Consider the following 19,684-nt stretch of genomic DNA (forward strand, 5'->3'; position numbering starts at 1 on the left):
GCCCCTCCCCGGGATTCTAGAAGCTGGCCTGGGGACACTCGGGAGGCCACCAGAGCTGCCCTTGCACCCTCCAGGCGCCCCCTGTGCCCCCTGTCCCCAGCCTGGCGGGGGGGGGGTGCCAGCTCCAGCCCCGGCCACCAGGCCTCCTGACACAGCCCGATGCCTGGCACGTGGCCCCCACGTGTGACAGCTCCTCCCTGGAGGAGACAGATGGCGCGTCCCCGGGAGCCGGGAGGGGGAGGCTGGCGCGGGGCCAGACCTGTCATCGCCTTCCACCCAGGACGCTGGGGGGGACAGCCCAGGGAGGGCCGCGTCCCCTCCCTGCCCCGATTTTGGGGGACAGGCTGGTCACAGGACAAGCAGGAGCCGAGTGACCCTGTCCTGGGCCTCAGTTCCCTCTGGACAGCGGGGCGGGGGTGGCACAGGGCTTGGTGGCCATGTTCCAGGGTGGGAGCCCCTCGGGGACGGGTGTGCCCAGGGTCACAGTTCAGCCCCGGGACAGGGCGGGGACAGGCAGGCGCACACATGGGTCGCATCCACCACGGGCTGCAGCGCCAGGCGATCGGGCTGGGTCCCTGCTCCTGTTGGGGCGCGGGAGCAGCTTGGGGACCTGGCCAGAGTGTCCTGCTGCAGCCGATGGCCGCCTGCTGTCCCCATCGCCTGGCCTCAGTGCCACCTCCTGTTCCCCCAGTCCTGTGCGACCAGGGACTTTCTCACACAGAACCCAGAAGGTCCTAGAGAGCAAACCCAGAGCCCCGCGGATGCCAGGGGAACGGTCCCCAGCCTCTACCTTGTCCCGGCCTCTACCCTGTGCCGGCCTCTACCCTGTGCCGGCCTCTACTTACGTGGAAGGAGGCCGCGTTAGCCAGGGGCACCAGGATGTCCTGGGAGCCCCCCGTGGGGACAGGTGCCAGGGACAAGGGCAGGATCTGGGGGCAGTCCTGAGGGTCCTGTGGATGAAGCACAGGGAGAGGGTCACGTAGGGACATTTTGGAAAAGAGGTGCCTCGCTGCCTCCGGGCCTCCCGGAGTCCCGCCTGCCTGGAGGACCAGGGAGCCCTGAGGAAAGTCCCCCGAGGTCATAACATTTGAACGGCCGCCCCATGGGGTGCTCAGGGCCACCCGGAGGCGGGGTTCATGGGATCCTCTTTCCAGATGAAGAAATGGAGGCAGGTTCCTGGGCCTCACTTTTCCCAGCTGCAAAATGGGGCTGTGCCGACCCTGGAGGGCAGTCGGCCACCCCGGCCCCTCAGCCAGGCCTTCAGCACGTGGTTTGGGGACAGCTGTGTGCAGGCCCCGGGGACAGGCTGTGCCCACTGTGCAGAAGGAACGGGCCTAGGAGTCGGGCAGGGACCAGGGACAGCGTGGCCCCTGCCTGAGCCCAGGTGGGGGTCTCTCTGAGCTGGAAGTTTGGGGTCCAGCCTCCTCATACTCCAAGACCCTGACCTTCTGGGACTAGCAGTGACACGGCCAGACCCTGGGGAGGGAGGCCCTCAGCTGACCACAGGCCTCAGGTGGAGGGAGGGAGGATGGAGTTTGCTGTGTGTGCTCACACTAGCTGCTGTCCCTCTCTGGGCCTGGTTTTTATTCTCATGATGGGGCCTTTTGAGGCAAAACCTCAGGACAGACCGGCCCCAGGGGAACGGTAGGCCCGGCTGCTGCCCCGCGCAGGCTCGTGTGCAAACCCCGTGGAATTTCAGAGAATGGAGGCCACATGTTTCCAATCCGCCTCGCAGCGGCTGCCAGGTCTGCTTCGCAGCTGGCCGGGGGCCCGGGGTCTGTCCCGGGCTCCACCCCCCTCGTGGTGAGGTGGCCGACAGGGGGGTGCAGGGGGCCGGGCGGGAGGCCTCCCAAGAGGGCCCCCATGGTGAACGGTATGGGACCCCCCTGAGCTGCGTGACACCCTCCACACTGAGCCCCGGGGCAGGTTCTTATAGTGCCTGTGCCACCCCAGCCCCTGTGTCCCCGAGACTGGCCTGGCCTTTGGGGGAACCCCTCCCCAGCCTGCGGTCTTGGAGACTGGCCCTGCTCCTGCACCCCAGGGACAGGGGAGCCCCGGGCCCCCCCTTGCTCCAGACTCCATGAGAAAGATGATCTTCCAGTTTCCTGGGGCTAGGCAGGAGGGGGGATAAGGACACTGCCTTGTCATCAAGGAGAAAGAGCCTGCCTGAGCAGGGCACCCCCTCCAGAGAGACGGGGAGGCCCCCGGAGACTGTTGGAGCTCCTGGATCCAGCTGTGCCTGAAGGTGGCTCCCTCCCTCAGAGGAGCCAATGAACTCTGCGGGCCGGAAGCCAGCCGGCTTGGTTTCTTGCCTGCACGCAACCCAGAGAGCTGGCCCTCCTGTCCCTGCACAAGCCATCGGGTGTCCCTCTGCTGCAGCATGGGACAGGGCCGGGCCTTGGGAAGCCACGGCTGACTATCTCCAGGGCAGAGCTGAGGAGGCAGAGGAGGGGAGAGGGGCCGGGAGCCAGATGTGGGCCCAGATGTGGCCCAGCCTGCTCCAGTCACAGCTCCCAGGGGGCAGAGCTGGGGTGGCCCCAGGCCCCGCACCCCCAAAGCCGGCGCTCTCTGCCCTCATACGGGCTGCACCCCACTTCCTTCCCAGGGGGACCCCAGGGGTGTATCAGGAGGTGAGGCTCCGGGGACCCCCCAGCTCCCCAGGGTCTGGGGGGAGAGCAGAGCCCGCTGCCCGCCGGCTGCCCGGAGGAGCCTGGCGCCTCTGTGGCTAATTGGCACTTAATTAAAGGCCAGATTGAGCCTCAATGAGAGGCTGGAGCAGGCCTGGGGTGGAGGCCGCCTCCTGCCAGATCACAGTGATCCTGCAAGACAGGCCTCCCCGCACCCCAATCCCCACCCCCCGAAGAAAGGCAGGGCTGGGGGTCAGCGGGCTGCTGGACCACCCAGCCGGTGAGCTCCTATGCACCCGTCAAGGTCCCACCCAAAAGTCCCCTCTCGAGAGCAGTGTCCCCAGTCCCAGCCAAGCAGAGGGGCCATCAAGCTCCCAAGGCACACGGCAGCCTTTTAGTGAGCACCTACTATGTGCCCCATACGGACGGGGTGCTCACTCCGGATCCTGGTTCCTGACCACCAGCCACTGGGTCCCCACTGCCCCTGGGGAAACTGAGGCAGGGCCTCCCCACTCAGTTCTGGAATTGGGGAAGAGGGTAGGAGTCTGGCTGGGTGGTGTCCTCCCTCAGGGACAAAATGCCTTTAGCTGCTAGGGAGGCTGAAAACACGGAAGGTTAAGATGGACAGCGACCCAGTCCTGGAACCCGGGCAGGAATGGACATTCAGACTGCAGGCGGGAAGACCACGGCCTCGGGTTTCCCAGAGGGCCGTGGGGCTAAACTATGGCCACGCTGTCACACCAAAGCCTCATGTCTAGGAGCCAGGCTGGGCAGCACACGCCTGTAATCCCAGCAACTTGGGAGGCTGAGGCAGGAGGCTCCTAAGGTCGAGGCCAGCCTCGGCAACTCAGCAAGACCCTGTTTAAAAATGAAAAGTCAAAATGGGTGTGGCTTCGTGGCTAAGCTCCCCTGGGTTCAATCCATGGTAGAAAACAAAGACACTTCACCTCGGAGAAGAATCAAGGGTGTGCGTCGTCCCTGGCCATAATCAAAAGCGAAAAAGAAACAAACAGGAAGCAATGGGTGTGTCCAGCCATAGGGGACTGGGGAAGCAATGGGTATGTCCAGCAATAGGGGATTGGCCCAGTGTGGGCCCCATGCAGCTGTTAAATTCAATGCCAAGGATGTGACAAGGCGGAAATGTCCTCAACAAATTAACATTTAAAAAAAAAAAAAAGTAATGGAACAGGGGGGACCAGGGTGTCCCCCAAGCCTGGCTTACCGTGGGGTTTGGCGAGGCCTCGCAGCGGGACTGGTTGGAGACACAGGCGTGCTGCTGGGTGCACCAGAAGCAGGGCCACGGTGCCGACAGACAGCGGGTGCAGCTGGAAGGCAAGGGCACCCCTCAGACTCGGGGGGGCTCCCTACCCCTTCTCCTTGTCCCTGACCCCAGGAACTGGACCCAGAAAGCCAGTCCCAGTCCAGGGAAAGGACTTTGTCTTGGAGAGGGTGGGGACACCGTGTGAGGAGGTGACTTTTGAATAATGGAGTTGAACCACGGTGAGTGTCTGGGGAGCTGTGAGTGCAAAGGCCCTGGGGTAGATGAGACTGGAGGGCCCCCCCCCGGCTGTTTGCAGGGACCCCCGTTTCCTAGCCCTGACCCCTTTCCCTGGGGACTCACGCTGCCTGGGGGTACACCTGGGCCATGCGGCTGCAGTCGTAGATGGTGAAGTTGGCCGAGACGATGTTGCGCCCGTTGACCCTCAGGGCCATCTCCAGGGTCACGTGGTCTGCAGGGGACCAGGGAAGCCAGGGAGAGACATGGGGGAGGGGTCTCGGCCCACACCAGAGGCTGTGACTTTAGGGTCCCTGTCACCTCCAGGTGAGAGCCCACCATTCTGCCCCCCAAAACCGCTGTGAGGACCCCCGTGGGCTCACCCTGGTGGGCGGGGAAGGGCGGGAACTGTCTCCTGGGCAGCAGGTTGCAGTAGGCGATCTGGTGGCCGTAGGCGGGGCCGGGGACCCGGGCCACTGTGCGGATGTCCTTTCCGTAGTCACAGGCCATCTGCATGCCACTGAGGCTGGGCAGGCTGCCCGAGATCTGCAGGATCATGCCCTGGGGGAAGGGGCCGCGGTTTGGGGGGGGCCTCGGCTGCCCCCTGACGGCCCAGCTCCCTCCCAAGGGCCGCAGCCATTGGAGGCTGGGGCAGGAGGATCACAAGGTTGAGGCCAGCCTCAGCAACTCAGTGAGGCCCTGTCTCAAAATTAAAAATAAATAGGGCCGGGGACGTGGCTCAGTGGTGAAGCCCTCACAGAGGTCCCTGAGAACAGGCCTGGCAGGACCCTGAGCCTGGGCCGGAGTCCCCTCCCGGGCCCAGGTCCCCACGATGATGCACACTGGCCTCTTTTGGGGAAGGAGAAATGTCCCCGTCGAGTGGGGACCTGGTGGAGGGAGAGGCAGGCAGGTGGGCCTCCCTCCTCGACCTCCCCTGGCTCCACCTGCGGCTCCACAACCTGCCCCCGTCCTTCAAGCCCCGGGTCCCCTGCACTGGGTGACCTTGAGCGAGTCATTTGACCTCTGCTGGCCCCAGGGCAGGGGACAGCCGGGTTCCTGTCACTTCCCCGTGATGTGCCTCCAAGTCCCTGGGGCACCCTGGGCAGGGCCTCCCCGTCTCTGGCAGTGGCTGCGGGGCCCAGGGACGCTCCCCATCTGTGTCCCCAGGCTGGAGGGTGACATGGGGACTCACTGGGTACTCGCGGCGCACGTCGATCTCCGCGGGCAGGACGGTCATGGCCGGGCACCGGCCGGGCCCCTCGCTGGTGCTGGTCCAGAAGTGCGGCCGGGTGGCGTTGGCACAGTCCTGCTGCAGCGTGCACCTGGGGTGGCACTGCAGGGTCAGGTCCCCAGTGCCACCAGGGAGGTGGCCTTCCCCGGGGGTGCCCGCCCTGCCCGCTCACCTGGTCTCCAGGGCGCACCAGCCGCAGTAGGCGTCGGCCGCACCCAGGCAGGCTGCGCAGGTGACATGGACGTCGCAGGCCGCCACCTTGACTCGGGCCATCTGGAGGCAGAGGCCAGCTCAGGGAGGCTGCCGGCCTCTCCCTGTGGGGAGGCTGGGCGAACTGAGGCTGGGGTGGGGGGACTTAGGGAGGCCAGGCCGCCCTGCAGAGGTGACGTCCCGTGGCCCGGGGCCCCTCGGGTGGGACTTACCTGGTGGGACGTCATCAGATACAGGTACCCGGGGTCAGCGGGGTCAAACTGCATGACGGGGTGCACGGGCTCCCCGTAAGCCACTGTCACCACCCTCCTGCTCACCACCTGCATGCTCTCGTTCAGGTTGACCTGCGGGGACGTGGCTGTCAGGCGAGGCTGTCACAGGGGGACCTCAATCCCCGGGGACCTGGCCCAGGCAGGGCTGGGGACTCGGCACCCGCTCCTGTCTCAGGTCACCGTCACTCAGGGGAGGGGGTGGCTCAGCAGGACCCCCCACTAGGAACCCAGCCAGGCTTCCCCTCCCCCCACCTAAGGTTTCTAGAACATTCTCTGGGAGGATGTTGGGGACTCGGCCAAGAACAAGGGCTTTGGAAGGTACCGATGTCCACCCTGAGCAACTGGCCTGTCATAGAGGGTGGGGGACAGGATCCAAGGCTCTAGGACTCTCTGTGTGTCTCCCTGGGAGGCTGAGGCAGGAGGATCCCAAGTTGGAGGCCAGCCTCTGCCATTAAGTGAGCCCTAAGCAATTTAGCGAGATCCTATTTCAAAATAAAAAGTAAAAAAGGGCTGAGGGTGGGGTCCCGAGGTTCAGCATCCCTGGCGCCCCCCCAAACATGAATTCTTTGTAATTTATAAAGGGTGAGGTACATGGGAGAACAAGGAGGTTGAGGCTGGACCCGTGGAGGCCGGGTGTACACAATGGGCCTCCCCAGCCCAGCCCTCGGGTGCCTCCCCCATTCCACCCGGTCCCTACCTTGAGGAGCCGGCCATTGACCGTGCCCAGGAAGACCACGGTGTAATTGTTGGTGCTGGCCACGGCCACAGACGTGAGCCCCGGAGCCCGGAACACGGGCGAGGACTTGAGGGGCTGCAGGATGGACAGGGGGTGCTGCAGGTGGGCGGCGCCGCAGTCCAGCTGCTCTGGCTGGAGCTGGAAGAGAGACGGCAGCTCAGACCTCAGCTCAGTGTCTGGCTCCTGCTGGATGCCCCTAGCTCCAGGCCTGGCCTTGACCTTGACCTTGGTGTGGGTCCTGGAGCTGATCCAGGGACTGATGTTTCAGGTACCCAAGACGCAGGGGGCCGTGCAGGGGAGGCCAGGAGGGATGGCAAGGGAAGAAGGTCCTCCTGACTTTTAAGAGGCTGCAGAGGGTCCAGCCACTGGGGAGGCTGAGGCAGGAGGATCTCAAGTTGGAGGCCAGCCTCAGCAGCTGTCTTAAAAGGAAAAATCAAAAGGGCCAGGAGTGTGGCTCAGGGGTTAAGCGCCCCTGGGTTCAAATAATACATGTGTCACCATGACAAGATAATGGCAGGCCACCTTTGTAGGGAACTGTGTCAGGGCCCCACTAAATTGCTGAGGCTGGTTTTGAACTCGTGATCCTCCTGCCTCAGCCTCCAGAGCCAATGGGATTACTGATGTGCGCCACTGCGCAGGGCTAAAGAGATTTCTGGAACTTTTCTTGTGTGATTTTTTTTACAGGCCTAAGTCACGAATGGTATGCCCAGATGTTTTCTTTTATTTTTTTTTTTTTGCACAAAACCTCAGCTAATTTTCCAAAAGAAAACAATCAGTAGTGACTCCTTCTGTCCTGGGGCAAACCCACAGTGTTCATGCCTGAGGCTGCTCCCAGGGTGTCCCTGGGAGCCCAGAGATAGGGTGGGGCTGGGGTGACCTGGGGCAAAACCCAGGACTAATGATCTTCCAGAGGACAGCTGTGGGCGACCTGAGTAAGTCACTTTGCTTTTCTGAGCCTCGGTTTATTCGACTATAAAATGGGCTCATCTACTAGGACCCCACCAGGTCGTGGATGGAGCAAGATCGTTCCTTGTACAGTGCTCCCATGGTAACCTCCTGGAAACCGTTAGTGACCCTGTTGTGCTTCAGATGTGATCGTTGCTCATATTATTCTTACTAAATATAATTGGGGGCTGGGGGGTGTGGCTCAGTGATAGAGGGCTTGCCCACCCAGCATGAGGCCCCGACTTCTGTCCCCAGTCGGCTTAAGCAAAAAGAAGCCAGGCGCGGTGGGTGTGTGTCTGTCATCCCTGTGACTTGGGAGGCTGAGGCAGGAGGATCACAAAGTGGGAGGCCAGCCTCAACCACTCAGCGAGGCTCTAAGCAACTCCGTGAGACCCTGTCTCTAAATAAAAATAAAAATAAATAAAAAGGGCTGGGGGTGTGTGGCTCAGTGGTCAGGATCCCCAGGTCCAATCCCCCGTCGTCCCCCCCACCAACAGGAACACCATGTCATCCCTCATCTCTGTCACTTGCACCTCAGAACCCGGGTCCTGCCTCCTTGGGGTCTTTGTCCTGGCTGCTCTCTGAGAGCCATGCTCCAGCCTGTCCCTCCCATTTGTGGGGGGACTCATTCCATGACCCCCCAGAGCATGTCTGAAGCTACAAACCTGTGCGGAGCCCTGGGTGGACTGTGTCCTGTGATACAGCGTCATTCACAAACCCAGGAAGAGATCCACGGTGACTAAGAATGGATCAATGACACCAAAATAGTCTGATAAAAGTGACAGGAGCACAGCGGAGCTCACTCACAAAAACCCCATTGTGCGGTGGATCTTAGCAACCTGATGGCACATGACACCTTTTCCTTTCCTTATTAAGAAACTTTACCATTTCCACTTCAAAGGAGCCCGTCCCAGCCTCTCGGGCACCGCTGAAGGGTCTGCACCTCCCTGACTCTTATTAACTAAAATATTATTAACTGAGATAACGGTCACGGGAACAACAGCCCCAAGACACTGTGACATTCATCGCATCTGATCACCCAATCTGGCACTGAGTGCCTACCGGGAGGGTAGTATATATATTGTGGACACTCTGAGTGCCTACCGGGAGGGTAGTGTATACAGCATGGACACTCTGAGTGCCTACCGGGAGGGTAGTGTATACAGTGTGGACACGCTGTGTGCCTTGCAGGAGGGTAGTGTATACAGCATGGACATGCTGTGTGCCTACTGGGAGGGTAGCGCATACAGCGTGGACACTCTGAGTGCCTTCCAGGAGGGTAGCGCATACAGCATGGACACGCTGGACAAAGCAGTGATTCACACATCCCAGGCCCAAGGTTTCCTCCAGGTCCTCAGAACGGCTGGTGATTTAAAATTGATGAACTGTTCATTTCTGGAATTTTCCATTTTCTATTTTGGGGACCTCATCAGACCATGGGGTAACTGAAACGGTTGAAAATAAAAACCACGGACAAGGCTCTTTCTCAACCTCTCTCTTCATCCTGTGTGTGTCCAAGTTGGGGACCAGCCCTGGAAAGTGGGTGCTCTCCCTCTCCCCAGGCTGGGACCCCTCTCCCAACCCCCTTATCCTGCAGGGAAGAGGTGAAGTGGGCCGAGCCAGGCCCTGCTCCCAGCTCGGGGTGACTTGGGGGCCACAGCAGGGGAGGGGGAGGGGCAGGCGCAGGCTGGGAACCGGCTCTCGCCCGCCCGCCTTGACGTTCACAAGCCATTAATTCTGCACCGAAGGAATTTTCTAAAAAGCCTTTTCCCCCAACTTTTTTTTTTTCTTTATCCTAAAAATAAAATCTTAAAAAAAAAAATTTTTTTTTTCTTTCTCTTTTTTTTTTTTTTTTTTTTTAAAGGAGAAGTCAGCCATCGGAGGCTCCCAGTGATCTGTGCTCGGAGAGGAAGCGGGGTGGCCTCTCTGCCCCGGGAGATCTGCAGGCTGCAAAGGGATCAGAAGAGGAAGTTGGGATAAGGGACCCCCCCACCCCCCCACCCAGGCAGGCAGGAAAGGCCTCCAGGAAGGGACACAGGGGACTTGGAGACCCAGCGGCCTCCATCAGTGAGTGTGGCCTCTGCTGAACGTGGTCCTTGGGGAAACTGAGCCCTCAGGCCCCCCAAGTCCCCCTGCTGACCCCATCCCACTGCCTGAGATTCCTGCCCCAGCATGACCCTGCCTTCACGTCCCCCTCCCTGACAGCAGGAGCCAGCCTGGACTGTCCCCGCAGCCCCCAAAGTTCCAGAAAGATCCAATCTGAAAGCACCAGCCTTCCTCTGCAGCCCACAAGCCCAGCTGGGCACCGTCCTGGGAATCAGGCCCCCGCCCTCCAGCCTGGCACCTGGGGGACCTTCGTGATTCCTCTCTGGCCAAGGACTCAGTCTCAGTCTCAGTTCCTCCCTCGGCCCTGCCCTGGGCTCCACAGTTGGAGTTCCTCAAACTGCCAAGCTGTTTCCTCGGGCAGCCAGTGTCCTTCCCAAACGTCCAAGCCATCCGGGGTGGAGACTGTGCTCCCTGGGGTGCCTACTTATCAAGGGAGGGGGAAAAAAAAGACCCTAATTTTGACTAAAGTGTGAATGACTACATCCAGCCGTTTGCTTTCAGAGCAGAGGGACTGAGAGTCACGCCGCTAGGTGCAAGAGGATCCAAGGGAAAAAAAAAACATGCCTACTGTGCGCCGAGCAACCCAGGAGGGGCCCGTGAGGAGCCCCAGCAAGCTTGTCTGGGTTCCCCTAAGAACCTTAGTTTCTTCTTCTCTAAAATGGGGTCAAGGCCGTGGCCACGGGCCTCAGCTCTTTCCTGCGAGCAGGATGGGCCTCCCTCTCGAGCGGGCGGCCTCCTGGGGCCTCCGCTCAGCTCTGCCCTCTCTCCCATTAAAACGCTGACATTATTGATTTCCTGAGCAACTGTAATCGTGTTGATTTTCTCTCCCCAGGAAGCCGGCCCGAGGAAGAGGCTCCCGGGCCCGGACTCTGTGGGCCTCACATCCTGCCCACAGACCCCAGCAAGCCTCAGCCCCCCACTCCCGGGCACTCAGAGAGGATGAGGCCGGGCGGTGGGTGCTGTGGCAGCTGTGGGCACTGTGCCCAGCGGTCCCTTCCCCTTGCTGGGGCGTTAGGGGGTTGGCTTTGGGGTGCCAGGCCCCAAGGGGGGCTTGGTGCTCTGCACCCGCAAAGCCTCCCAAAGCTGGGCCCTTTGCATCTCCCCTTCTCAGTGTCCCCAGAGGAGATTTTTTTTTTTCTTTATTTTCTGCAGAGCTGCGGATCGAACCCAGGGCCTTGTCTGTCACTTGGGCCACCACCCACCACTGAGCCCCAGCCCCAGCCCCAAAGGAGGGAGCATTTTATTTTATTTTATTTGTACAAGGGATGGAAGCCGGGGGCGCTCTAGCACGGAGCTACACTCCCAGCCCCTTTTTTTTTATCTTCTATTTTGAGACAGGGTCTCACTTCGTGGTTGAGGCCGGCCTCCAACTTGCCATCCTCCTGCCTCAGCCTCCCCGGTAGCCGGGATTCTAAGCCTGCGCCACCACAGCTGGCGTGAAAGGAGCTATGAAAACTGCAGATCACTAAAAGTGACATGAGGTCCTGGAAAAGGGGGAGGACGTTTGTGGAATAAACTTGGAGTGTGGCTGAGGGTGTTGTTTGGATGCTGGTTTCTGAGTTTGCACAAATGTTTCATGGGAAAGTGAGATGTTAGCCACAGAGGACTCTGGGGGAAGGGTACACAGGGACTCTCTGGACGGTCAGTCGTTGGAGCTTTCCTGTAAATGTAAGATTATTTCATAAGAAAAAAGTTATTAAAGAAAAAGAAGAAGCGGGCGTGGTGGCGCACATCTGTCATCCCAGCGGCTTGGGAGGCCGAGGCAGGAGGATCATGAGTTCGAGGCCAGCCTCAGCAACTCTGCAAGATCTTGTCTCAAAATAAAAAACATAAAAAGGGCTGGGGGTGTGGCTCTGTGGTCGAGTGCCCCTGAGTTCAGTCCCTGTCAGAGCAGCTGCTACACGGGACCCTGGACAGGATCCTGCCCAAGGTGGCCTTTCACCCTGAGCCCTGGAGGCTCTCAATAAATGTTCCCAATTAGCTGCGAGGCCCGGTCTCCAGTGTCCCCTCCCCTGGTCCCCGAGGAGCCAGGCCCTCCCAGCAGCCCAGGGCAGGCAGGCGGGTGGGGGACAGCTGAGGATCCATCTTGGAGGCCCCCAAAAGCATCCACCAACGCTCGGCCCGTCAACAGCAACGTAGCGCTCATCCGCACAGAGACGTGCAGTGACTTGTTCAGAGACACACAGCCTCGTCCAAACCTCCCATGCCGACAGGCTGCCTCCAGAGCCCTGGTCCTCAAGTGACCACCCGCCCCACACTCAGCTCCTTAAGAGCTGGAAAGGCCCTGGGTTGGAAGATACAGAAATGGAGGCCCATCAGGAGGCAGCAGCTTCTGGAGACCTCCAAACACAGAGGCTGGGCAGAGGCCAGGGAGAGGCCCCGGGTGCCAAGGTTATGAGGCGTCCCTGCCAGCGGCTCGGCCTCCTCTTCAAGGCCGCCCTCTCCCCCCCACCTCCCCGCCACCCCATTATTTACCGATCAGAGCAGAAAGTGCTGTGATCATGGCCCCCTGGGGCCTCCCGGGCCTGGTAATGGAGTCCGCGGCCGCCAGCCTCCGCCAGCCTCCGCCAGCGCGTGATTTATGATGTTTCAGGGTAAAGGACAGTGGACAGGGCGGGACGGCCACATGGATCGCGGCTCAGGGCAGGGGGACCGGTGCCCCAGACCCAGGCAGAGGCTGAGTTTGGTTCCATCGAGGCCCAAACCCGGGTCTCAGAAACATGGAAATGGAGGCCACACACCCCAGGGTCACCGGGCTCCAGTTCCACGAGGCTGGCACCCCAAGACGCTCCAGGCCTGTCCCCACTGTGTCCCCCTGTCCCCACGAGCCTCCCCGGGGCCCTACAGACGGCAGGACAGGGTCTGGGTCCCGGCTCCCTCCAACGTCCCCACCTCCAGGAAGCCCTCCTGGTGGCCCTGGGTGAAGTTGGTCCCCTGGCCGTCCTGGGGACCCCTGGCCGTCCTGGGTCAAAGTGTGATCTGTCCCTTTTTGGGGACTGTCATGGAGGAAAGCCAAGCTCTCCACACTCCGCACTCAGAAGAATCCCCGCTAGGACGCTGGACAGGCCTCCTCCTCCTGCTGCCCTGGAGGTCTCAGGAGCAGCCTGGCTCCTCCCCAGGGCTTTTCCCACGTCCCCTCCTCGGGGCCACACCCCTTCTGGAGGTGACAACTACAGGCTCTACACACAGACATCCCTCTGCCGCCCCCTTTTGCTCGCTGTGTGACCCCAGACAAGTCACTGAACCTCTCTGGGCCTCTTCACTTCCCCTTCTCTAGACTGGAGCTCACCCTCGCCCTGTTCGGTTTCTGGGGTTGTCAAGTCTGTGCAGAGGGCGCTTCCGGTCCACCCCACAGTCTAACTCGGATCCTCCTGAAAACCAGCAGTCACCAGGCCCCGCAAAGCAGACTTGGCCAAGGGTGATGGTGCAGGGGCTGGTGGCCACCGTCTCTGCTGAATGTCCCCGGGCCACCCCCACTCTTCCCTGTGCCAAGCCCATTTTATAGGTGGACAAATAGAGGCCCAGAGAGGCTAAGTGACCCGCTCCAAGCCCCAGTCAGGAGCTGCGGAGGTGGATTGGACTCTGGGGGGTTGGGGGAGGTCCCCAAGACCCAGCTGTCACCACCCCTGGGCCTGCCTGGGTCCAGAAGGCCTCTGCTGTGGGAGTCTCGAGGGTGGTGACCGGTCCTCCGTCCAGCCCGCCCTGGACACGAGATCATGCTCCGGGGCAGAGGGTCAGTCCAGCCCCAGTGTCCAGCATGGCCCTGGCTGGCTTGAAAGTCCCCACCCTGATGTCCATATTGAAAGGGCCTCGTCACCTCATCCATCAAATGCCCTTTGGACCTGAAGGGCCTTGGCCTCTGCAGATGTCCCAGTTGGCCTCACCTACTCGGTCTACCTGAGGCCCGCCTGGAGGCCCGATCACAGGGACCGTGAGTGTTGGCACAGTGTGTCACCCTGAACCTGGGACCAGAGCTGCAGCATCCCCACCCTTTTTATTTTATTTTGAGACACGGTTTTGCTAACCTGTGGAGGCTGGCCTCCTATTTGCGATCCTCCTGCCTCAGCCTCCTGAGCTGCTGGGATGACAGGCAGGTGGCCACCTCACCTGGAGAGTTAAGGGACAGTAACCACTCCCGATCCGTCTCTTCAGGCTACAAGGTCATCTCCCCAACCCTTCTCCTCAATCCCACCAAGGGTCTCTGCTTGCTTGCTCTTGGCCACGGGGAGCTCACTCTCAGCCCCCAGCCTAGCTCCAAAATAAAGCCCATTTTGAAAAGTCCTCTCCCCAGCCACCCCCACCTGGCATTTTTGGACCCTAAATTGGTGCAAAAAATACCTTTCCTGATGCCATGCACATGGCCACCCACCACATGCCAGTTTGGAGTCAGTCTGGAGACGGTTCCCACCTGTACTATAAAAAGCCACCTTGGAAATAGAGCTGCCCGCCGGCTCTGGCTTTTGGATTTAAATAGACAAATAGGATGGTCACTCGGGTGACCAGCCCCAGCCAGGAAAGCCAGGCCACCCGGGCCTGGGAGGAACGGGATTGTGGGCCCCGGAAGCCCCAGAGCCAAGCCTGCCACCTGTCCTGCAGGGACACCGGCCTCTGTCCTGTGGCTGAGCCACGCCGGGCCACCTCTCCTCCCGCCATTCTCTGAACCCACCTCTGGGACCACACCCCAGCACCCGAATCTGCCTGGAACCCCTCTGCCTTGGTGCCACCTCAGGCTGGGCTGGCCCACTGTGTCCCCAGCTGCAGCCCAGGGTCTACCCGGGGCCTGGCACATAGTAAGTGCTCAAGAAATACTTACAGGAGGATCAAAGGATGTCTTGCCTGGAAGGTGGTACCCCCAGTCCCCCTCCGCCTTCCCTGCAGCCACCCCACCTTCTCGCCAGCTACCTGGGGACTTTCTAGAATATTAAAGGTCATTCGAGCACGCGGTGGTGCATGCCTGTCATCCTAGCAACTCAGGAGGCTGAGGCAGGAGGATTGCAACTTAGAGGCCAGCTGCAAAGTCGGGTGCGGGGCACTCAAATCTCTACACATATTATCTCATTTAATTCCCCACAGCAATCCTCGATTCTAAGGAGGAAGAAACCCAGAGGGCCATACGCCTCCTCTGCCTAAAACACTCTATGGCTCCCTATGGCCTGGATCAATCCAGCCTCCCAATCTGGCCTCCGGGCTCCTAGCAGCCCTTGGCTCTTTCTCTGTCCACCTGCTCGGAGGCCCTTGGTTCCTCCAGCCTCCTGGCCACATCCCGTCCCCAGGCCCTTTTGTAGGAGGCTCTCACTTCTCGTCCCCCTCCCCAGTTCCTGCAGGTGTGGCCCAACTTCCTCTTGGTCATCTCTCCACCTTGGCCTTGACTCCATCTCCCCTCGGGGACGCCCCCTCCGTCCATGTCCCCGCTTCACGGCACACAGCCCCCTCCACCTCCCTGCAATGTCAGTGAGGGTGGAAACAGAGTCCCCCAGGGGTCCCCGAGAGCACAGAGGGACAGCATACAGCAGGGGCTTAATGAATGTTTTATGCCCGTATCCGTCTGGGGGAGCTACAGAACAAACCATGGGAGGTCAATGTGTGCTGACCAGGAGCGAGTCCAGCCTGTGTGCTCATCACACCCCGTGAGGTGACAGCAGCAGCAAAGGCAGCAGCAGGTGCCTGCAGAGGCCTGGCCACCCACTGAGGCCGGCCTCCAACTGGCGATCCTCCTGCCTCAGCCTCCTGAGCTGCTGGGATGACAGGCGTGGGCCACCGCGCCCGCGGCCTAAGACAACCCCTGGTGAGAAAGTTTGTTTTTCTAAGGGTTGTTTTTTATCGAAACTGAAATTCAGGAAGATTACGTGGCTTGCCCAAGGTCACCCAGCTGCGAGAGGACAGAGTGGAATTTGAGTTGGGAGCAAAGTTTAAATTCTTAACCTGTAACTGGGGGTGACCTGGAAAAAATGTCATGGGCCACCTCTACCTGCCCTTGCTGGGGACCCAAGTCTGGGGTCTCGGGCACTTTTAGGGGATATGTCAAGGGCCACTGGCCTGTGGCCAGAGCCAGGCCCGGAGACACAGAGGGGGTGACCCAGATGGCCTTGGAGTAGGGAGGGGACCTTGGTCAGCTGCCCCTGGGGCCCTGTCCCCTGGAGAGGCCCTGCCCCCTAGGGAGTAGGAAGTCCAGCCTCTCTCAGTAGAGTGAGTCACTGCACCAGGCCAGGGAGGGGACAGGGGACCGTGAGAACCAGGACACTTCTTGCCCGTGGGGGAGGGGAGTCTGCCAAGGCCGGAGGGACCCACCAGTGGCCCCACACAGGGCTGGACCCTGCCTACGGAGGCCTGGGGGATGTCCCCAGCTCAGCCCGGCCAACAGGGCTTCCTGCCTCCTACGACCCAGAGATGGCCGCCTGGGGGCGGAGAGTGGGGGCCTTCTGAGTCCCAGCCCTGCACAGCCAGCCCTGAGCCCAGCAGGGTGATGCAGCAGCCCCCTAGGACAGTGTCCCCACTCACCCCCTGGGACCCTTAGCTTCACGGGGGCCCGGCAGGGAGGTGGCAGCCCCTGGGGGCCGAGCTGCAGAGAAGGAATCTGTTTACTCAAAGCCGCGCAGGGAAGGATTAATCTTGAGACATCCTTGTCACACAGCCCCGGGACCACAGAGAAGGGAAGGGGCAGGGCCCCAATGGGGGGAGGGACTCCCAAATTTCCAGGAGGAGGAGTTCAGGGCTGGGGGACTTCAGAGTGTCTTTTAAAACGGGGATCCCCAGACTCGCCCCCCTAGACCCCTCTGTCATCCCCACAATGTCAACACACACGCTAGGTCCCTAACCTGGCCTCCGTGCCACCACCGCCAGGCCCAACCTCAGACATTTGGATCCGGTCCCTGTGTCCTCATTCAGAGCCCTAAGACCTTCAAATCCCTGTCCACCCGCTCCATTGTCCTGTCCCCTGAATCTGCCCACCCCAGCAACGAAACCTCCACACTAAGAGATCAGAGATCCTGTGTTCAAATCCCACCTCTGCCAGTTCCCAGCTGTGTGTTCTTGAGCAAGTTACTGAACCTCCCTGTGCCTGTTTTTTTTTTTTTTTTTCATCTGTAAAATGGGAATGAGACTAGAGGATCGTTGTGAAAACAAAGACAGCATGACACGCGATGGGCTTAGGAGCTCCTCCCGGAGTGGCACTGTTTACCCTGGTCTGCCATGCCTGGTCCACGCTAGGTGTTCTGATCTGCCATGCCTGGTCCATACTAGGTGTTCATTAAACATTTCTTGAATGAGTGAATTAAAAAGTAGTCTCAGGAGCAGACCTGTTGGCCAAACATGCAGCTTCCCCAGAGAACTGATGGGTTCCCCAAATACCAGCATCCTCTGCCACACACGTCCCACAGCCCGTCTTGTCCTGAATCCTGCAGGCCCCTTGTTGGTGGCACACACCTGGTGCCCACGTCTGCCAAGGCTCAATGGTAAAGGCTCCCAGGGCCATGTCAGCACGCACCTCTGCTCAGACATGCACCTAGGACCCTGCCCTCCAACCCGGCACCACGGGGCTGTGCGGGCACCTTTGGCTCTTTGCAGCGAGCGCCTGCGTATCCGTGGCCACCTGGGCCCCTCCCAGTGCAGGTACAGAGAGGTCCCGCACCTGTGACCCAGCACTCAATGCAGTCCCTGCGGGCTGCCCATGGGGGGGGGGGCCGTTAAGGTCATCCGCAGTCGCCCCTCGGTGCACACCTGGATCTCCCCGTGCAGCCCCGGCTCCCGGCCCAGAGTGCACACCTGGATCCCCGCACACGCACATCTGGGCCTCGGCAAGGTCCCATCTGCGACCCGCTGCGCGCTCCCCGTTCGCAGGCTCCCCCTGCAGAGAGGCTCCCCGGCCGGCTCCCCCGCCCCCGGGCGTACCTGGATGTTGCGTTTGCTCTCGCAGGAGGGCCCGGTGCCCTGCACCACGCTGTCCAGCACGGCCACCACGTCGGGCGCGGGCTCCACGAAGCACGCGGTGCGAGCGGCGCGGATGGCGGCTTGCACGTCGGCGAAGCGGAAGGCGCAGAGCGCCGCCGGAGCCGCTCGGGCCGCGGGGGTCCCCTGGGGCCGCTCGAAGACGGCGAAGAGCAAGTCGCGCGCGGGGAACACGGACACCAGGCGACTGTAGAGGTCGCCGCGACCCGCGCCGCCCGCGCACTGCAAGCCCAACTGGATGTAGGACTCGGTGAGCTTCTTGGCGTCGCCCCCGGCGCCGCGGGGCAGGCAGATGCGCGCCAGCAGGCTCCGCGCCTGGCTCTCCTTGTCGCCCGCGCGCGCCTCGCTGTTGAGCGCCAGGTACGCGTAGGACGGCGCGGCCCGCGGCGGCTCGGCCGGGTGCAGGAAGGCGCGCACGAAGCCCAGCTTGTGCTGCTCCTTGGCGCCCTGCTTGATCTTGAGGATGTTGTCGTCGGACGGGTTGAGGTCGAAGGTGAAGAGCTTGGCCAGGTCGCCGCGCGCGTCCAGGGAGCGGATGGCGATCTCGGGCGTGTTCTCGAAGCGGTGGTCCTCCAGGCTGCGGTTGCGCGGGAAGTAGGCGCTGCCGTAGCCCGTGTACGTGGCGCCCACCAGCAGGCGGCTGCCCCCCGCGCCCGCGGCCGGCGGCAGCACCAGCCCCACGGTGGACGCGTTGGGGTGGTTGGCCGCCACGTTGAGCATGCTGGGGAACACGGTGACCGGCTCGGCGGGCGGCGCGGCGGGCGGGAAGGGCACGGCCACCGCCGAGATGTTGCCCCGGCGCCGCAGCTGGCAGAAGCCCTGGTAGATGGAGCCGCACACGACCACCAGGCCCTGGCCCGGGTCCAGCTGCAGGATCTTGTTGTAGTTGTCGGTCAGGCGCCGCGGGTGCTCGCACGAGGCCTGCGGGAGCTGCGGGGCGTGACACAGCGGGCTGTCGGCCACCGGGCCCACGGCCGCCTCGGCCTCCAGGCTCAGGTTGGCCCCCGACAGCTGGTACAGGCGGTTCACGGCCGCCAGGTACACGGTGCCCGCCGCGCCGTCCAGGGCGAAGTTGTTGGTGGGCGTGGGCGACGGGAACCGGCGCTGGATCTCCAGGGCGCCGACCCGCGCCGCCCCCAGGAGCAGCAGCAGCAGCGGCAGCGGCGGCGGCGGCAGGGACGGCGGGCACCTCTGGGGGACCGGGCGCCGCGGGACGCCGAGTGGCGGGCGCGGCGGCAGGGGGCTGGCCGCGGCAGCCCGGGCGCTAAGGGGTGCGCCGCCCGCGGCGCGACGAGCCATCCAGGCGTGCGCGGGCTGCGCGGCGCGGCGAGTGCATGGGGCGCGGCGCGGCCGGGAGCCGGGAGCCCGGAGGCGGCAGGAGGCGGGGGGCGGGCCCGGGCCGCGAGGCGCTTCCTGCCCGCGCCAGCCGCCCCCGGCCCCGGCGCCCCGGCCCGGCTCAGCAGCGCAGCACAGCCCGGGGGCGGGCCCGCGCCGGCCACGCCCACGCCCCGCCCTGCGCTCGCCCCGCCCACGCCCCGCCCCAGCGCTCGCCACGCCCCGTCCCGCGCTCGCCACGCCCCCGTCGGCGCGGCCGCCCCGCCCCGCCCCGCCCCGCCCCGCCCTGCCCTGCCCCCGGCTGTCGGAGGGTCGCGCCGCCCGCGACCTCCGGGACCTCGGCGTCGCGCCTCGCCCGGGTCGCCGGCCCCTCGCGCTCCTCCCTCCCGGCCCGTGTCGCCGGCGCTTCTCGCCCTCCCTGTCTGGGTCTCTGCCCCCACTTCTCGCTCCGAGCGCGCGTCTCCGTCCCCCACCCCGGACTCCCCGCGGGCGGAGTGTCGCCTCCTCTCAGTTCCCGCCCCGCTCCCCGGTCCCCGCCAGCCCCACCCCTCCGGGCTCCCTGGTCACAGCCCCACTTAACCCACCCCCATCTCACGCCCTCTCTACCCCGGTCCCCTCGGTCCCCCGGGCACTGTCCTGGCCCAGCACCCTGAAGGCCACAGCTGGAGCGGGGACAGCCACCCCTGGGTCCAGTGATTCCCCGCCCCAACCCCAGCCCTGCAGAAGGGACTTGTGAGCAACAGGGACAGAGGGACAGTGGGTCAAACAGACCCAGAGAGGGAG

At 62.5% G+C, this 19,684-nt stretch overlaps 1 protein-coding gene across 1 annotated transcript in view; it reads right to left on the reverse strand.

Annotated features, from left to right (window-relative positions):
• Positions 1 to 18,996, reverse strand: part of Plxnd1 (plexin D1) — a 36,048-nt gene extending 17,052 nt beyond the window's left edge. Inside the window, exons 1-9 of the mRNA XM_034636008.2 lie at positions 17,510 to 18,996; positions 6,533 to 6,709; positions 5,776 to 5,907; positions 5,526 to 5,626; positions 5,315 to 5,444; positions 4,506 to 4,683; positions 4,249 to 4,357; positions 3,850 to 3,952; positions 846 to 950 (exon numbers count right to left, since the gene is read on the reverse strand). Coding sequence (XP_034491899.2) covers positions 846 to 950; positions 3,850 to 3,952; positions 4,249 to 4,357; positions 4,506 to 4,683; positions 5,315 to 5,444; positions 5,526 to 5,626; positions 5,776 to 5,907; positions 6,533 to 6,709; positions 17,510 to 18,865 — 2,391 coding nt within the window. The 5' untranslated portion in view covers positions 18,866 to 18,996. The remainder of the gene's footprint in view (positions 1 to 845; positions 951 to 3,849; positions 3,953 to 4,248; positions 4,358 to 4,505; positions 4,684 to 5,314; positions 5,445 to 5,525; positions 5,627 to 5,775; positions 5,908 to 6,532; positions 6,710 to 17,509) is intronic.
• Positions 18,997 to 19,684: the final 688 nt, after the last annotated feature.

This window comes from Marmota flaviventris, chromosome 20 (assembly GCF_047511675.1).
Source record: "Marmota flaviventris isolate mMarFla1 chromosome 20, mMarFla1.hap1, whole genome shotgun sequence".
NCBI lineage: Eukaryota > Metazoa > Chordata > Mammalia > Rodentia > Sciuridae > Marmota > Marmota flaviventris.